Source organism: Heteronotia binoei, chromosome 3, assembly GCF_032191835.1.
Source record: "Heteronotia binoei isolate CCM8104 ecotype False Entrance Well chromosome 3, APGP_CSIRO_Hbin_v1, whole genome shotgun sequence".
Taxonomy (NCBI): Eukaryota; Metazoa; Chordata; class Lepidosauria; order Squamata; family Gekkonidae; genus Heteronotia; species Heteronotia binoei.
Window position 1 is genome coordinate 88,021,180 of NC_083225.1, and position 18,220 is coordinate 88,039,399.

General features: G+C 43.3%; 1 protein-coding gene across 20 annotated transcripts in view; it reads right to left on the reverse strand.

Moving 5' to 3' along the window:
• Positions 1 to 18,220, reverse strand: part of CASK (calcium/calmodulin dependent serine protein kinase) — a 382,103-nt gene that overhangs the window by 147,296 nt on the left and 216,587 nt on the right. For all 20 annotated transcript variants that reach the window (XM_060234164.1, XM_060234158.1, XM_060234148.1 and 17 more), the window contains exon 10: positions 12,359 to 12,458. In XM_060234164.1, the coding sequence (XP_060090147.1) occupies positions 12,359 to 12,458 (100 nt within the window). The remainder of the gene's footprint in view (positions 1 to 12,358; positions 12,459 to 18,220) is intronic.

The window sequence follows — 18,220 nt, forward strand, 5'->3', positions numbered from 1 at the left end:
ATTCTAATGGTGGTAAATAGCTAGATGGTTGATGTTAGATGTTCAAAGAGGTCCCAGGATCTCCATAGCGTGATGAGACAGATCTGTTGGTAGTATTTATGGGCCTGTCCCGTTGCTGCAGGTGTTACTGTTATGAAAATGAATGGTGGAAGGGTGCTGTTCTGCAGGCCCTGAAGAAGTGTGAAAGCTCTCGCAGGGCCCTGACCTCCCTCCAGCAACTCATTCCATTAGCTAGGGGCAGCAACGGAAAAGGCCCTGGTCCTAGTTGATTTAAGCCTAACTTCTCTGATGCTGGGAACTGCCAACAGGTTTTGAGACCCAGACCGATGTACTCGCTGGGGCATATGCAGGGAAAGCTGGTCCCTAAGGTATGCAGGACCCTGGTCATATAGAGCTTTTAAAGGTAATGACCAGCACCTTGAAGCAAATCTGGTACACTATCGGTAGCCAGTGCAGCCCTTTCAACACAGGCTGAATGTGTTCCCATAAAGAAATTCCCATTAACAGTCTGGCTGTTACATTCTACACTAGCTAGAGTCGCCAGATTTGGGACAAGGGCAGCCCCATGTAGAGGGCATTACAGTAATCCAATCTCAAGGTGGCTGTGGCATGGATCACTGTTGCCAAGTCATTGCGTTCGAGAAAGGGGACCAACTGCTTTGCCATCCGCAGATGGTAAAAAGCTGACTTGGCAGTGGCAGCTACTTGGGCCTCCATTGTTAGAGAGGAATCCAAGAGCACCCCTAAACTTTTAACCTTGGATGCCAGTGTAAGCTGTGCTCAGTCAAAGGTCGGTAAATGTACCTCTGGTACCGAACCATGGCGACTAAGATACAGGACCTACATCTTTGTCAAATTTAATTTCAGTCTACTCAGCCTGAGCCACCCCACCACAGCTTGTAATACTGTGGACAGATCTTCTGGGGTGGAGTCGGACTGGCCACCCATCAGCAGAGAGAGCTGGCTGTCATTTACATACTGATATGGTCAACTGGTAAAATAATGGTAGAGAAAACCCTTTTAGGTAGACATTGAGATGAAATTTTATGCAAATCCACATGGAGAGGTCATGTCCAATCCAAATAGAAACCAAGAGCCCTACAGACAACTAGAAAGTGCAGGGCTCTTTGAGCGTCATCAGCAGGGTCCAGAAAGAAAACAGGCAATACAGTAGTTGTGGTAAATGAAAGGATGAAACAACCTTGGGCAAGAAATAATGGTCAGGACATAAGACCACCTCATCCTTATGAAAAACAGTAAATGGCGCATCAACACAGAAAGCACAGAGTTCACCTTCCCTCTTGACAGATGTAATAGCAACAAGGAATGACAGTAAATAGAGATAAGTTGCCATGGGATCAAATGGTCTGCCCACAAGTTTTGCCAGTATGAGAGACTCCAGTCAGGAACCACTGGTTTCCTTGGTGGATGGAGTTATACCAGATCCCTGAGAAATGTTTTTGTGGTTCTGTGAGAAAAAAGAGAGTGTCAGATTGAGGTGATAGGAGAGGAGGTCCTACGACTGACAATTTAAAAACTGATAAGTCATCAGGCCCAAATGGCATACATCCAACAGTTCTGAAAGAACTCAAAGGCTCTCCTTACAATAATATGTAATCTTTCATTTAAATCTGCCTCCGTTCCTGAGGCCTGGAAGGTAGCTAATGTCACCCCCATCTTTAAAAAGGGTTCCAGCGGAGATCCGGGAAATTACAGGCCAGTAAGTCTGAATTCAATACCAGGAAAGTTGGTGGAGACTGTTATTAAAGAGAGAATTAGTAGGCACATTGATGAACAAAAATTATTGAGGAAGACTCAGCTTGGGTTCTGTAAGGGAAGATCTTGTCTCACTAACTTGTTAGAGTTCTTTGTGGGGGTGAACAAACATGTGGACAAAGGGGACCCAATAGATGTTGTTTACCTTGACTTCCAGAAAGCTTTTGATAAAGTTCCTCACCAGTAAGCTCATGGGGTTAAAAGGATAAGTCCTCTTGTGGATCAAAAACTGACTAATTAATAAGAAACAGAGAGTGAGCATAAATCAGCAATTTTCTCAGTGGAGGGTGGTAAGCAGTGGGGTGCCGCAGGGCTCTGTACTAGGTTTGATGCTTTTTAACTTGTTCATTAATGATTTGGAGTTGGGAGTAAGCAGTGAAGTGGCTAAGTTTGCAGATGACCCAAAATAGTGCAGGGTGGTGAGAACCCGAGAGGATTGTGAGGCACTCCAAAGGGATCTGCTGAGGCTGGGTGAATGGGCATCAACATGGCAAATGAGATTTAACGTGGCCAAGTGCAAGGTAATGCACATTGGGGCCAAAAATCCTAACTATAAATACAAGTTGATGGGGTGTGGACTGGGGGAGCTGATCAAGAGAGAGATCTTGGGGCCATGGTAGGTAACTCATTGAAAATGTCCAAATAGTGTGTGACTGCAATAAAAAAGGCCAATGCTATGCTGGGAATTATTAGGAAGGGAATTGAAAACAAATCAGCCGGTATCACAATGCACCTGTATAATACAATTGTGCGACCTCATTTGGAGTACTGTGTACAATTCTGGTCACCTCACCTCAAAAAAGATATTATAGCATTGGAAAAAGTGCAGAAAAGTGCAACTAGAATGATTAAAGGTTTGGAACACTTTCCCCATGAAGAAAAGATAAAACACTTGGAGCTCTTTAGCTTGGAGAAACGTCGACTGAAGGGTAACATGATAGAGGTTTACAAGATTATGCATGGGATAGAGAAGGTAGAGAAAGAACTACTTTTCTCCTTTTCTCACAATACAAGAACTCATGGGCACTCAATGAAATTGAAATTGCTGAGCAGTTGGATTAGAACGGATAAAAGGAAGTACTTCTTCACCCAAAGGGCGCTTGACACGTGGAATTCACTGCCACAGGAGGTGGTCGCGGCTACGGGCATAGACAGCTTCAAGAGGGGATTGGATAAACATATGGAGCAGAGGTCCATCAGTGGCTATAAGAACACAAGAGAAGCCATGTTGGATCAGACCAATGGCCCATCCAGTCCAACACCCTGCGTCACGCAGTGGCCAAAAACCCCCCAAGTGCCATCAGAAGGTCCTTCAGTGGGGCCAGAACACTAGAAGCCTTCCCACTGTTGCCCCTCCCCCCAGCACCACCGCACCTCCCCTAAGCATTACTGAATATCTGTTGTTTTGCAAATCCTCCAGGAGCTACTGTAAGTCAGGGACAACGGAACTTCCCACTTCCCCCCCCCCCCACCCCGGGCAAGCTTGTTCTGTTCATTGGTTGCATGTTTGTATCAGAGGTTGAGCTTACAGTGTAGGTAGGTAAGTTTAACATGCCCTACTATTCATCTTTGTAAATAGTTTCCAACTCTTGCATTACCCACATTCAGAGTTTAATGGTGGCTCAAGTGCATTAAACAGTTATTAATCTTTCATCAGTGACAGGTGCGGCTCTTTGACATTATACCTGCAGCTCTTCTGAGCGATTTTCCTCAATGGGGCACCTGCCTCAGGTCTCAGAAAGGCGGGCAAAGTCCTTTCCTGTGTTTGGCAGGTGGTTTCTGCCTTGAAGAGACTTCCATCAGAGGAATGGGCAGGCTGTGAGACTCTCTGAGGTGTGGATCTCGTTCCAAGAACAGAAGTACATGTGGCTCTTTTGGTTTGTGGTACTTGCAACTGTGACTCTTTGTGAGTCATGGAGTACTACTGTTTTAAGTGATAAGAAGATAAGAGAAGCCATGTCAGATGAAGCCAGTGGCCCATCCAGCCCAACGCTCTGTGTTGGCCAAAACCCAGGTGACATCAGGAGGTCCCCCAGCAGGGCCAGAACTCCAGTGTCAAGAATCACTCCATCTTGTTCCTCTTGCCATAGGTATCCAGCTATATAATACTATGCTTGTGCTAGCTATGCTGCTTTGATGTAGTTGCTGCTTGTTGCTTATCTGAAGGGAGGATGGTATGTCTGGGAGCTGGCTAGTTGCTACGTAACCAAGGCCACGAACAGGAGGAGATGCGACCCGAGAATTGATAATGACATCTGTGGTGATGAGAGCTTAATAGAAACCCTGTGCAAAACCCTCGCTTGAGCTTGGCGTGCTTTGGCTTGAATTATAACGGTCAGCGCAAAGATTTATAAGTTGGAAGAACTGGCGGGCTTGTCAGTTCTGACAACGTGTGTGTATGCCCATTAAGCTGAAATAAAGATCTTGAATTCTACTTGTCTTTTCCTTGGTTTGACATTTTGTCAGAACTCACAACTACCCTGGCCTATTAGCCACAGTGTATTGTTGAACACTTGAACAGAAGCCTGAAGCATCAATGCCCTGTCTATGAGGAGGCAAGTGATGCTCTGCATTCTTGGTGCTTGGGAGGGGCAACAGTGTGAGGACTTCTAGTGTCCTGGCCACACTGATGGACCTCCTGGTGGCACCTGGATTTTTTGGGCACTGTGTGACACAGAGTGTTGAACTGGATGAGTCATTGGCCTGATCCAACATGGCTTCGCTTATGTTCTTATGTCCATCTATGAGCTTGTGATATGCTGTTAGAGCTGCCAGGTGCACTTTGATAGATGAGAATCCAAGGCTGGATTGATGGAGAGAGACCAGGTAAGAAAGAACATCCGTCAGGAGAGCGAAGTGATGTTGGATGTTGTGAGCTGAAGCATAGATGATGAAATTTTTCCATTTTGGATTGTAAGAACGACATGTGGAAGGCTTTCGCATATTGAGGACGATGTTTGTTACCTCAGGCATGAAGGTCGGGGTGGTATCTTCCATGTGGTTAGACTGAAGAAGGATGAGTTGTGGTGGAGAACTCTGCCACCTTGCTGGGACAACATGGATCTGGAGGAAACATGTGATACTGTCCTTTGGAAGAATGAAGGAGTAGTAGAAACCATGGTTGTCTCAGCCACCATGGAGCCTGAAATGCAAGATGTTTTGTCACGTACTACTTTTTGCAGGACACATGGAATCAAAGGAAATGGGGAGAAACATGTAGAAGAGGGCTCCTGTTCACCAATGGAGGAAAGAATCCCATTGGGAAACCCCTGGTGTAGAAAATCACACATTTGGCATTGTCTGGAGAAGCAAAGGCCTTAAGGCAAGACTGACGTCAGCCAAGATTGGTTTCAGATGACGCATGTCGATGGACCACCCATACTCTACAGAGCTGCTCAGACTGTCTGCCCGAGAGTTTTGTAGACCTTGTACATGGATTGCAGTCAAAAATATGTCATGCAGTAGGCACCAATCCCTCAGTCAGCCAGCAGATCATGGTTGAAGCTGTGCCTTCCTGCTTGATTATATAGTACATGGTTGCCACATTGTCAGTGGCAACCTGCACCATTTTTCTGTGCACTAATGGCTGGAATAAAGTCAATGCTTTGTGTACTACAAAAAGTTCGAAGCAGTTGATGTGATACCACTGCTCGGTTGAAGATCAGCAACCCTGACCATGAAAGTCCTCACAATTGGCTTCCCAACCCCAAAGTGAGATGTCTGTGAATATGGCAACCTGCACAGCCGGAGGCTGAAAAGGCATGGTAGGTAGCAGGTTGTCCAGAAAATTCCACCAACATAGTGACTGGCTGATATCCTGAGGGATGGTGAGAATGGTAGACTGAGGGTCCAACAGAGGATTGTAATGATGAATGAACCAAATTTGGAGTTTCCTCATCCGTAGCCTGGCTAGAGGGACTACAAAAATCAAGGCCATGAGGCCAAGGAGATGCTGAACAGAATGAGTGGTCTGCATGGGAGACATAAGGAACACTTGAACAGAAGCCTGAAGCATCAATGCCCTGTCTATGGGGAGAAAAGATCGCTCCTTCACTGTGTCTGTCTGAGCCGTGAATGGGTGGGTTATAGCATGGATTTTTCACAATTCGCACAGAGCCCAAGGTTCTGGAGCAGTTGAAGAGTTAAACTGAGATAATCAGCAAGCTGTTGAGGAGAGGATGCCACAAGGAGCCAGTCATTGATGTAGGGGGAAATGGATAAATCCTGTATCAGCAAAGCAGCTGCCACCACTGCCGTGCACTTTGTGAACACCCCCGGGGCCACTGAAAGCCCGAAAAGGACTGATAATGGAGAAGACCCACAGCAAAATGAAGGAACTGGTGATGTTGAGGCCTGATGGTGATATGGAAGTACACATCTTTGAGATCTATGGATGACAGCCATGCTTGTTTTGGAAAGAACAGCAGAATCAATTGTAGAGTCACCAAACAAAACTTCATTTTCCAGTTGTATTTGTTCAGTCCTCTCAGGTCCACAATGGGATGTTTGCCCCCATCTCGCTTTTGGACTATAAAGTACTTGGAATAATACCTCTCCCAATGTAGAATGCTGGGGATTTGCTCCACCATGCCCTTGTCAAAGAGTGTAGTTACTTCCTCCAGAAGAAGTTTGGACAGAGGTGCTGTCATGCAGAGAGGAGTGGGGGGAAGTGAAGTGAACTCTTTGGTGATGATGGCGAGAACCCAGGTGTCTGATGTTATAGCTTCTCAGTTGGTGAGGTAGGGACACAACCTGGTTCCTATGTCTGGGGTGATGGTGGGTAGAATGGTTCCTGTATGGTGAGCAAAGAACTCAAAGCAACTATTTGGTGTTCTGAGCAGGCTGTTTGTCTTTGATTTTAGGTTGGTAGGAGGTTTTAAAAGATAAGGGTCATTTCTTCCAAAGTCCAGAGAGCTGAGGAGAATGTTGGTGTCTATGGTATGGAAGTTTCCAGGTTTTTGATTTAGACTGCCAATGGGCAGGTAGTTGGGAGACCTTCAGGTTTCATGTCCTCTTCCAACTACTGTCAATCTGTTTAATATGGTCAACGACCCATCAAGTAGAATAACATAACTATTGTCTATGGAAGTCAAGATTTCATCTGTAGAGGAGTGAAAGAGGCTGTCACTGTCAAAAGGCAGTTCTTCTATTCTAGCCTTTATATTGGGCTGTAAGGAGGTGGAGTGTAGCAACGTATAATGGTGCAATGCCACTGACATCACCAGCATTCTGGAGAGGCTACGATGTGCTGGACACTAATCTGCCAGCCAGCAGATTTCTTGGGATAAGGGTGTAGCAGTGTCTTCATGCTCTGAAGGCAGATCAGAGATGAGAACAACCTTGCTGATGTGGGAATCCAAGAGACTGCTTTGCGGTGGCTTACCTCCTTTCGCCACAGTCAGGGGCCAAGTTTGGCAATTTGGGGAACAGATTTCACCACACTACCCTTTGGTGTGTGGCATCCCATAAGGGGCAATTCCCTTTGCTATTTAACATCTACATGCGTTCCCTTGCCCAGTTGGTCTGGAGGTTTGGGCTGAGTTGTCACCAGTACGCTGATGACACCCAACTGTATCTGTTGATGGATGGTCAGCCAGACACCACCCTAGAGGTTCTGGCCAGAGCATTAGAAGCCATGGCTGGCTGGTTGCAGCAGAGCCAACTGAAATTAAATCCATGAAAGACAGAGGTCCTGTGCCTGAGCTGCAGAGGGGTGGATTTAAGGGTCCAGCTCCCAACCTTTGGCAAGGTGCCACTGATGTCAGCACTGATGGCAAAAAGCTTGGGCAAGATTTTTCCCATCATTGACTGGTGAGGCAACTGGTTGCCTATCTCTCTCCTTGTGACCTTGCCACAGTTATCCATGCAATGGTCACCTCCAGGCTGGGCTACTGTAACTTGCTCTATGCTAGGCTGCCCTTGAGGCTGACTTGGAAACGCCAATTGGTTCAAAATGCAATAGCACGTGTCCTTACTGGGATACCTTTTAGAGCACACATATAACCAGTGCTCCATCAGCAACACTGGCTTCCACTGGAGTACTGAATACAGTTCAAGGTTATGATATTACCCTTTAAAGCCCTGTGCGGTCTGAGACCTACATAGCTGCAGGACTCCCTCTCCCACTATGTCTCCTGAAGAGCTTTATGCTCACCGGATCAACAGCTGCTGGTGGTCCCCAGCCCAAAGAATGTTTGTTTAGTCTTTTCGGCTCTGGCTTTAGCCTGGTGGAACACTCTCCTGAGTGAGATCAGGACCTTGTGGGATCTGCTTGAGTTCCACACGGCCTGTAAAATGGAGATGTTCGACCAGGCCTTGGGTTGAGGCAATGGGTGTCCCATTATATTGGCGTCCCCTGCCTCAACCCCTCCCTAACCTAGTATGATCCGAGACTGGTGGTGGTAGTTGCTCACTGCCCAGCTGGTTAACCTTAGCCACATATTACAGACCCATAGGAGAACTACACGCTTCATATGCCATCTTGGTTTTTTTTTAAAAATACTGCTATTGCTGTATAATTGATGGAGGGTTTTATTATTTTAACTGTTTTACCTGTGTTTTAATTATTGTGAGCCATCCTGAGCCCTGAATGCAGGGGAGAGATAAAAATCTAACTAAATAAATAAATTACCTGAGCTATTGTGTCTCATGCTGAGGAGAGAGTGAGAAGGCAGAGAGGGAAGGCCAGATACACAAGGGTTGGCTAAGTTTCAGTACTGCTCAGGAAAGACAACTCTACAAGCTCAGAGGTATTCTGGTAATTTAAAAAGGTATAGTTATATATTTAATAATTACACTGTTGTATGTGCAGAGTAGCAGTTTTGGTTCATGGCAATTGTGAACGTGGCCCTCTGAGAGTGTGCCTCTGCACTGGAGAGTAATTCTACTGACCTTTAAATTCTATTTTTCTTCTGTTTCCAACTATGCTCGAACACAATTTGGAAAATGCAGGCCTTGACTAGTTTTAGAATACAAATAAGCAGAAGTCTTCTACAATATTTTAAAAACAATCTAATTGTCAAATATAATATTTTCTCCTATATTAATTATGTACATTTGTTAAAAGACTTTCTGAACAGAAAGGTTTCATAATGCCTTCTGAAGACTTGCTATGTCTGCCCTCATAACAAACCAAGGACACTAGTTGTCTGGCTTCTACAATTACTGACCACAAAAAAATTGAATGAAAACCAATATATATTTCATTCAACAATGTAATATAGTACTTTAAATATGGTATTTTGTATTTTATTTTAAATCCTATATTAAAATTTAAGCAAATATTTCATTTTAAATAAATGTATTAAATTTTAAGTACTGCATTTTGCATATATCCAGGGAAAAATACTATATAAAAATAGATTATTCAGCAAACAATCCCACATACATTCTTTAGGCTGTTACATAGTGGCAAACATAGGCAGTTAAATTTTAGGAACAAATTTTCTTACATTCTGGCCCTTGGCTATTACATTTTGTCATATATCTGGAGAGAACAAGCTATCTGAGTTCCTCCCAATACATATGACTGGCATTTAGTCTGAAAGGTGCAATGCATGTTCTCCTCTTACGTATGGTAAAATGTAAGCTTTTAAAAGGGATTAAAAGAAAGGAATAAAGGACTAACAGTGAATTTCACTGTTTCCTAATGACAGGCAGTCAAGCATAGGTTGCCTTTTGTGCTCCTAGATCAAAATTGTTTTTATTCCACAGTGCAAATGATCTAGGATGCAAATGACCAAGCTTAAATGCAGGTATTAATTAGCAGATCATTTTAAATAGAAAGCTATTAGTAGCCTAACAAACTTCTTCCATCTCCCCAAATTTGCCAAACTTTTAAAAATAGGCAAAGTAAGACACCTTGCATGCTTATATGAAGAAGTTCATTTGAGAGATTCTGAATTGTTCTTCCAAACACCAATGAAAACTAGAAATCATACGAGAAGTAGTCATTTTCTCAAATCTGGTTACATGTGACTTGAGACTTTTGATGTTGCTACTATGAATTCAGTAACATACAGAGCAATGACTTGATACAGGAGAAGAAGGCTTCACATGTTTGTTTAGTATGGAGTTACTGGTTGTAACTGCCTAGAATGACCTTATTTGCTAACCCAGTAAGCAGTCTGACTGTACTTGTGGATATTCCATTTGGTGCCCAATGAGCTTTTAGTCCTTGACAAAATAACTGGTGCATGGTTATTAATTTTGATTTTAACCCTGCTTTTCAGTAATAAGTTATTTCCCAAGGAGCTCAAAAATAACAGACTCTAACACAAATAATGATTAAATGCAATATGAAATATTCTTTATGGAAAAAAATCTCAATTGTGCTGGATGCAAGCATGATGAAAGGGTGTCTAACCCCCCCCCCCCCCCCCACATTAGTGATGGCATGAATTGGAGGAAGGGAGAACCTCATCTTCAGAATATACTGTCAAATCTCTCGCCACATATATTGAGTTTCAGGTCTTTTCCATGGCTCATAACACAATGATTACTAATTTAGGTGACAAAATAATGACAAGTTCAGTGGCACCTTAACCACTAAAGCATTTATCCAAGCATAACCTTTATTGGAATCAGAACTAATTTCAGATGCATGAATTGACTGTGGCAGCCCTTCCTTTCCTGCACCTCAGGACTGAAATACAGCATGCCAGTGACGCTCCTGGCCCCCACCGGCTGCCTGATGGAGCTCTGGGACCTCCCAAGTTTGGCAGAGATGTGGAAGAGGAATCCAACTGATGGGCCCTTCAAGGAAGCTGCTAACTGAACACTGGCTCCTTAAGGGACCATAGCCCACGCCTCTACAAAAAAAAAAAAGGGCATTTCCATCTGTCCCTGGAGATAGTAGAGGATGGGCAGTGGAGGCCAACATGCCCCATGCAAGACTCTCATGAAGAGCAGTTCTCCTTGTGAGGAGGCAAGCAGCTCTAACGGGGCTGGCACACACTTGGGATTCTCTATCTGTGGATGGCCCAATGTTGAGCCAGCTGACAAAATTGGTGAGGTATGGCTGTGCCTGGTAGATGAAGCTCAGCTTGCAGCCAGCTCAATAGTGAGTTGAGGGAGCATGACTGTCATGGAGTCAAGCACAGGGGAAGATGCTGATGCAGGAACGTGGAAACCTGCCCATGCTGAGCTCGCTGGGGGAGGGCGGGATATAAATTTGATAAAATAAAATAAAATGGATTTGCAGACCTCTTGCAATAACTCCACAGTCACACAGATTGAGAGCCACTGCTCTAAATTGTCCTTACCAAGGAGTCAAGGGGTAGCAGGCCTGCCTTTTTAGTTACTCTTATGTCCTACAATTAAGTCCACTGCACTGTTTTACTGTCATAAAAAAGATGCACTAAAAGTCACACATTCAGTTCAACCTAAGAAATCAACAACTGCCCACTGATGAACTTATTTGTTATGTTACATCAATTATTTCAAGGCTGTATGTGTGCCAACAATATACCTTCAAACAGGTAAGGTTGGGAAGCAACAGCTAGAGATAAAGCAACCTGCATTTTGATACAGGTGATAGCTTTGATCTTATTGTCCAAATTAGAATGAGACATTATGTTGGTAAACAAAAAAAAATCTAACAGGAATTTTGTAAGTTTTAGGACAGGAATGATAACACTGCAATTACACTAGCTGGCTATTTCTTCTACCAAGACTGACAAACCAGGAATAGATATAAACATTTAATTCTAAAAGAAATACTTCTAGAAGCCTAGCTAGACTTATTAGAAATATTTTTCTGAAAGGAAGTTCAATTCTTAATTTTACTCTAGTCTAGTATACTAAACATCTTGATGGGTGAGATGTGACAATTAGTGGAAAATGCCAACACCAAAAGTATTGATAATGGTAAAACAGAAAACCAATAAGCAATCCCTTTGGTTACAAAATGACTTATCAAGCTGTAACACACAGCAAAATTTAGTAAAGCAAACCAAACATTTACTTATACCAATCAAATTTTGAGGAAAGATATTTTAATGCAAATGTGAGGGGCCTATTTACAAGATACTAGATAAGAATGCATAATTTCAAAGATCTGGAAATGTATCTGATGTAAGATGTCATTTTCAATGGGAATGGTTTTGGAAGGTTTATAATTTTGCCATTTTTTAAAAAAATGGTTTCTGACAAACATTAATTTATATTAATTCATTAAAACAAATTAAATGGCAACAAAATTGCTTTAATGGGATGAGGCTGTCTCATCTACAAACTTTTATTTTGCCAACCAAAACAGGGCAGTCGGTATTATAAAGGCAGGTTTGTTCAATTTTTGTTGTTGTTCAGTCGCACAGTTGAGTCCGACTCTTTGGAACAACCCCCCAAAAATACCTAATTCATCTAAATGGGTAGGACACAATGACAAAAATCAAACTCAGATATAACAACCATCAGATATAATGTAACACGAAGTTTTCATATGATTGAGACATTTTCTCACACTACTCTAAAAAGCAATAAAACATTGTGAATTAAATGGAAATGAAATTGCCAAATTATTAACAAAAATTCATATAAATATAAAACCACTGATGGATTAATAATCTTTTATTAGAAATACCTGAGGAGGTAGGATCTTCAGAGAAGTCTGGCAGTTCTTCAGGGGGATCACCATAGAAAGAATTGAATTTGTGGCTTGATACTGCTGCTAGTACTGCACCCTGAATAAATGAATATCTCTGGTCATTAAATGCTATCACTCTAGACTCCCAGTTCAGCATTACTGTAAAGGTAGAGAAAAATCTGAAAAATCCAGAATTACTCATAGGTAAAACACTGATTATCTACAACTAGAGTTATTTGTGGGGCCATCCGTGAGTCAGGAACATTCTGGAACTCTAGCCAAGGAGCTGGGGCTCAATCCTTCTCTGCTTGAGAGGAAACCTGAATGCCTCATGTGCTCTTTGCAATACAGTATTTGTCAGAAACTGAGACACACATGCAGGGTGGAAGGATGGTAATTTTATTTGATTTGATTTAATTAAGTTGAATTTAATGTAATTTGATTTTCCGATTTATACCCCGCCGTATCCTGCAAGCAGGCTCTGGGTGGCTTACAACATTAAGAAACCTTACAAAACATCAAACAAACTACATACAAACTAAATAATCTCGTAATTACAGAACTGACAAAAACCATGGTAGGCTATGTAACTGTACAGACACCACTTATAGGTAAGAATCCTGTTTTTCCTTTCATGGATTCTGCATGCCCACAGATATTAGCTAACATATTTGGAGAAGGGCACTAAAAATCTCAGAGAAAAAATGTGTTGGACTGAATTAGGGGAGAAACTGGTTTCAGTAGTAGATATACAAACAAGTTTCGGTATCTGGAGAAGCCTGAGGTTGGTTGAGGCCCATCAGTAGGTAAACCCTGAGTATCTTGTGTAGCACTCTGGCAATTTGGATAGACTTCCCAGTATATCTTCATGAATGTACTCTTTTTTAACAACTGGGTAGCCTGACTGCTGCTGCAAACCAGGGTTCACTTGGTGTTGCTGATTTTATTATGCACAGGACACTACAAGAATAGTATCACAATCTGACAACATAAAATAGATTTTGAGAGTTCAGTAACCATTTGTGGGACACCTCAGCCATTCTGTTAAGAGTGTCTGCACCAGTAGCAAAGGCCCACAAAGTATTAGAAAGATGCTGTGATTCAGGCACCAGACACAGAGTGAGTTAGAAGATGGCTGTTATTACTAAGGAGCCAGATGGGTTTCTCAAGAACAAGTCATGTCAGACTAACCTTATCTCTCTTTTTTAAAAAAAGTTACTACCTTGCTGGATCGGGGAATGCTGTAGACATCTTTTATCTTGATTTCAATAAGGCATTTGATAAGGTTCCGCATAATATTTCTGTTAACAAAGTAGTAAAATGTGGTTTAGATACTATTGGTTACGTGGATCTGTAACTGGTTGACAGATCATACCCAAAGATGTTTGGGAATGGTTCTTCATCTTCTTGGAGAGAAGTGAAAAGTGGAGTGCTTCAAGGATCTGTCCTGGGACCTGTTTTGTTTGATATCTTTATAAAAGTTTGGATGAAGGAATAGAGGGGAATGCGTATTAAATTTGCAGATGATCCTAAATTGGGAGGGGTAGCAATAGTCTTGGCAATAGTTTGTGAGAAAAGGATCTAGAGATCTTAGTGGATTGTACTCGCAACATGAATAAGCAGTATAATGCGGTAACTAAAAAGGCAAATGCAATTTTGGGCTGTATCAACATAAGTATAGTGTCCACGTGAAATGATGCCATTGCTTTACTCTGCTCTGGTTAGACCTCACCTAGAGTATTGTGTTCATTTTTGGGCACACCACAATTTAAGAAGTATATATACAAGCTGGAATGTGTCCAGAGGAAGACAACGAAGATGATGAGGGGTCTGGAGACAAAGTCCTATGAGGAAAGGATGAAGGACCTGGGTATGTTTAGTCTGGAGAGGAGATGACTGAGAAGTGATATGATCACCATTTTTAAGTACTTGACAGGCTATTATATAGAGAGAGTGATGTGGAGTTGTTTTCTGTTGCTCCAGAAGGTTGAACCAGAACCAACGGGTTGAAATTAAATCAAAAGAGTTTCCAGCTAAACATTAGGAAGAACTTCCTGAAAGCGTGGTTCCTCAGTGGAACAGGTTTTCCCCGGGAGGTGGTGGGCTCTCCCTCTTTGGAGTTTTTTAAACAGAGGCTAGATGGCTATCTGACAGCAATGCTGATCCTGTGAACTTAGGCAGCTCATGAAAAAGAGGGCAGAGGAGGTACTTGTGATTTTCCTGCATTGTGCAGGGAGTTGGACTAGATGACCCTAGAGGTTCCTTCCAGCTCTATGATTCTATGTGCTTCTTTGTTTGTTAATTTAAAATGTATGGCCTTATTGTCTGCAACAATCTTGCAACAAGCCATCACTTGAGAATTTGAAAATGGGTGTGTAGGAAAGAAAGCCAGAATGTAGTTACAAGGTATTTGATCGGCTTATGAAAAAGCTGTAAGTGAAAAGTGATATAAAGCTGGTGATCACATGAAGGTGAATTTTTCCTTTGAAGCTGATATCTGAGGTTGGACTCTGCACTGCAAGTTGATTTTGGAGTATTATACCCATTGAAGACTAAAAATTTCTTCAGAGTCACCAAGAGGAATGGACATATTATTAGTGGGACTTTCTTTTTAACCATCTTGATACTGTTGTAAAAATCTGATGCCTGTGCACTTATAGAATGAAATATTTTCCTAATCTATTAAGCTTTTTGTTTTTTTGGGCACAGTTGTTTTTGGTTGCTAAGGCTTCTGTATGGCCAGCATCCCTAGAAAATTTACATACACAGCCCTTTTGGTGATGTCCACAAATTATTAACAATGAGAAATTGACAGAACAGTCCCAGAAATTACCATCAGCTGTGGGAGTGGGAGATGAAGTCCCATACCTAGAAGTTGGTTTTGACAGACCTGCCACCAGTAAAGTAAGGTCACTAGTCAGTTTGGAATGATTAATTGACTGGATAACAAGCTGCAAAGGGGACAGAAGGCTCATAAGAAAACTTGAGAAATGAACATAATACACTGAAAATGCAATCAGAGAGTCACTGAATACAAAAAGTTAGCTGAGATGGAGGGGACAAAAAAGCAGACTAAAAGGGACAATGGAGTTCACCTGGATATATGAGAGATAAGCCCAGCAGTATTAAGAGCTGCATCAATAAGCTGATGTCAAGGGTTCACTAAGCAGAGTTCATAATAGTTGATATAGAGTGGATTGCTTAATGAAAATTGGTGTAAATATTCCCTGCTACAAGTCAGTTGTCTATGTAAGGGAACACTAACTTTGAAACAAAGAAGATTTGTTGTAGACTGGGACAACTGATGTCAATTTGCTAATTAACTCTGTGCATCAGAAAAACAATAGGTTAGAACAGTGGAAGTAATGATTTCCTATGGCTAACTAACTAGAGCAATTTCCTTTGCTGAGGTCAGAAGGAACTGTGGAAGTCCACGTCTGCAAAATCTATAGATAGAAACTAGACTCTGGGCTCAAATACATATTGCAGCTTCTCCTACATTTACTTTAAATTATATTCCTTCCGTTGCAAATCTAGCTGCCTAGGACTTCTTATCAAAAACAGGAATGGCATGGGGAGAAAGAAAAACTTTACTGCTCCTCTCCCCTGCTGTTTTATTGCCAGAAAAGCTTTGATAGGGAGCTTGTGAATATCTTTAGAGGAAGAAAAGGCAGGAAAGTGTTAAAGATGTATTTTTCCCTCATACCATTTCCCTTCTTGAAAAAGCAACCTACAGCATCAGCAACATGGGAGGCCAGTAAGGCTTATATTAGAGCAGTGTTTCCCATTTGCAGGGTCGCAACCCGGCACCGGACCACAGAAGCCTCACTACTGGCTCACAATAATAGCCAGTTAGCCCCGCCCCCAGCAAAGCATGAGCACTGTTCTGCTTTCTTCCTTCCCCCACCTCTCTGTTGTGCAGAGAAAAGCTAGCCTTGAAGATGGACACAGGTTGCAAAGCCTGAGCTCTGTTTTCTTTCCTTCCTTCCCCCGTCTCTGTGACATTATTCCTGTCTCCCGGCTCCACCTCAAAGTCTCTTGGCTCCACCCCCAAATTTTAGTAGGCCATTAAGGAGAAGTGTAAAAATACCTGGGTCACGAGAAAAAAAAGTTTGGGAAACTCTGTATTAGAGGACTCTATTGACAATAGCTGCAGAAAAGAAAAGAAAAAGAAAAAAAGAACAAGATTCAATTAAAAAAACCCAGGTTGCTTACCTGTAACTGATTATCTTTGAGTGGTCATCTGTGCATTCACACTGATGGGATATAGTGCGCCTGTGCTGATCCCAATCGGTACTTCAAAGCCTAGAAACAAGGATTTTCGTGCCCCTCCCACCGGGCATGCGTGGCTCCCCTCCATGCATGCCCAATGGGATGGGCACAAGGATCCTTCCAGTTCCTTCTGACTGCTGTAAGCCCTTAGAGAACTGACAGCAGTGGGGAAGGAGGGCGAGGAGTGTGAATGCACAGATGTCCACTCAGAGATCATCAGTTACAGGTAAGCAACCCGTTTATCTTCGTGGTCTCTGTGCTTCACACTGATGGGAGACTGACGAGCCATAAGACCTACCAGGAGGAGGGTGCTGGATGGTGCTCAGGAAACCGTTGCTTGTAGCACTGCCATGCCCACCGAGGCACGCTGGGTCCGGCAGATGTCCAGAGCGTAGTGGCGAACCAAAGTATGGGGCGTAGCCCACGAGGCTGCCCTGCAGTCATCTTGCAATGGGACTCCTCTGAGGAAAGCAGTGGAAGAGGCCAATGCCCTGGTGGATTGCGCCCTGACAGGACCCAGTAGGGGCCATTAGCCAACAAGCAGCACAGTCATGGTCTCTACAATCCATTTCGATAAGCGCTGGGAGGAAATACCCTGTCCAAGCGTAGTGGATGTATATGACACAAATAACGAAGTAGATTTCCTGGACCCCTTGGTACAATGCAGATAAAAGGAGAGCGCCCTGCACATGTCCAGCGTGTGTAGACAGTGCTCCTCAGCAGTCGTAGGGTTAGGGTAGAAGGTGGGTAAGTTGATGTCCACAGACAGGTGGAATTCAAATACAACTTTGGGGAGGAAGTCCAAATCAGGAATCAAGCAGACTCCATTCTGTGAGAAGGAGATGTGAGGTGGGTCACAGCAAAGAGCTCTAAGCTCCCCCACTCTCCTGGAAGACATAATTGCAACTAGGAATGCAGTTTTTCACGCCAGGAGATGAGGGGAAGAATTCACCATGGGTTCTCAAAGGGAGGTAGCGTGAGGCAGTAAAGCACCAGCAGAAGGTCCCAAGGGGGTGGTCGGGCGCCAGTGCACTGGGGCGAGGTGGGCAAGACCCTTCAGAAATTTCTTAACCGACGGGTGAATGAAAACAGAGAACCCATCTACTAACTCGTGAGTTGCTGAGATAGCTGCTAGGTAAACACAAAGGGAGAAAAGAGCCAGTCCTCTGTCTAGCAGAGAAAGGAGGAAGCTAAACACCAGCAACAACGGTGTGTCTCTCAGGGATGCCGGTAGAGCCTCTCTATGCTTCAAGAAAGCTCTCCGCTTGTATTCGTAGGAGCATCTGGTAGCCGGATGTCTGCTGTTCAGGAGGATGTGGTCAATGTGTTCCCGAAGAGACCTCACCGAAGCCGCCATGCCGTAAGCTTCAGGTGCGGGATGTTGAGGAGAAGGAGGCGACCCCCATGAGCCACCAGAAGGTTCGACTTCAGTGGGAACTGATGGAAGTGCTGGCCGGACAATTGTAGGAGGACTGGAAACCATGGCTGACAGGGCCACCACAGGGCGATCAAGATCCCGATAGGTCTCTGTACTCGGGCCTTGGTGGCTACTCTGGTCAGCAAGGGCAATGGAGGAAAGAGGAAGAG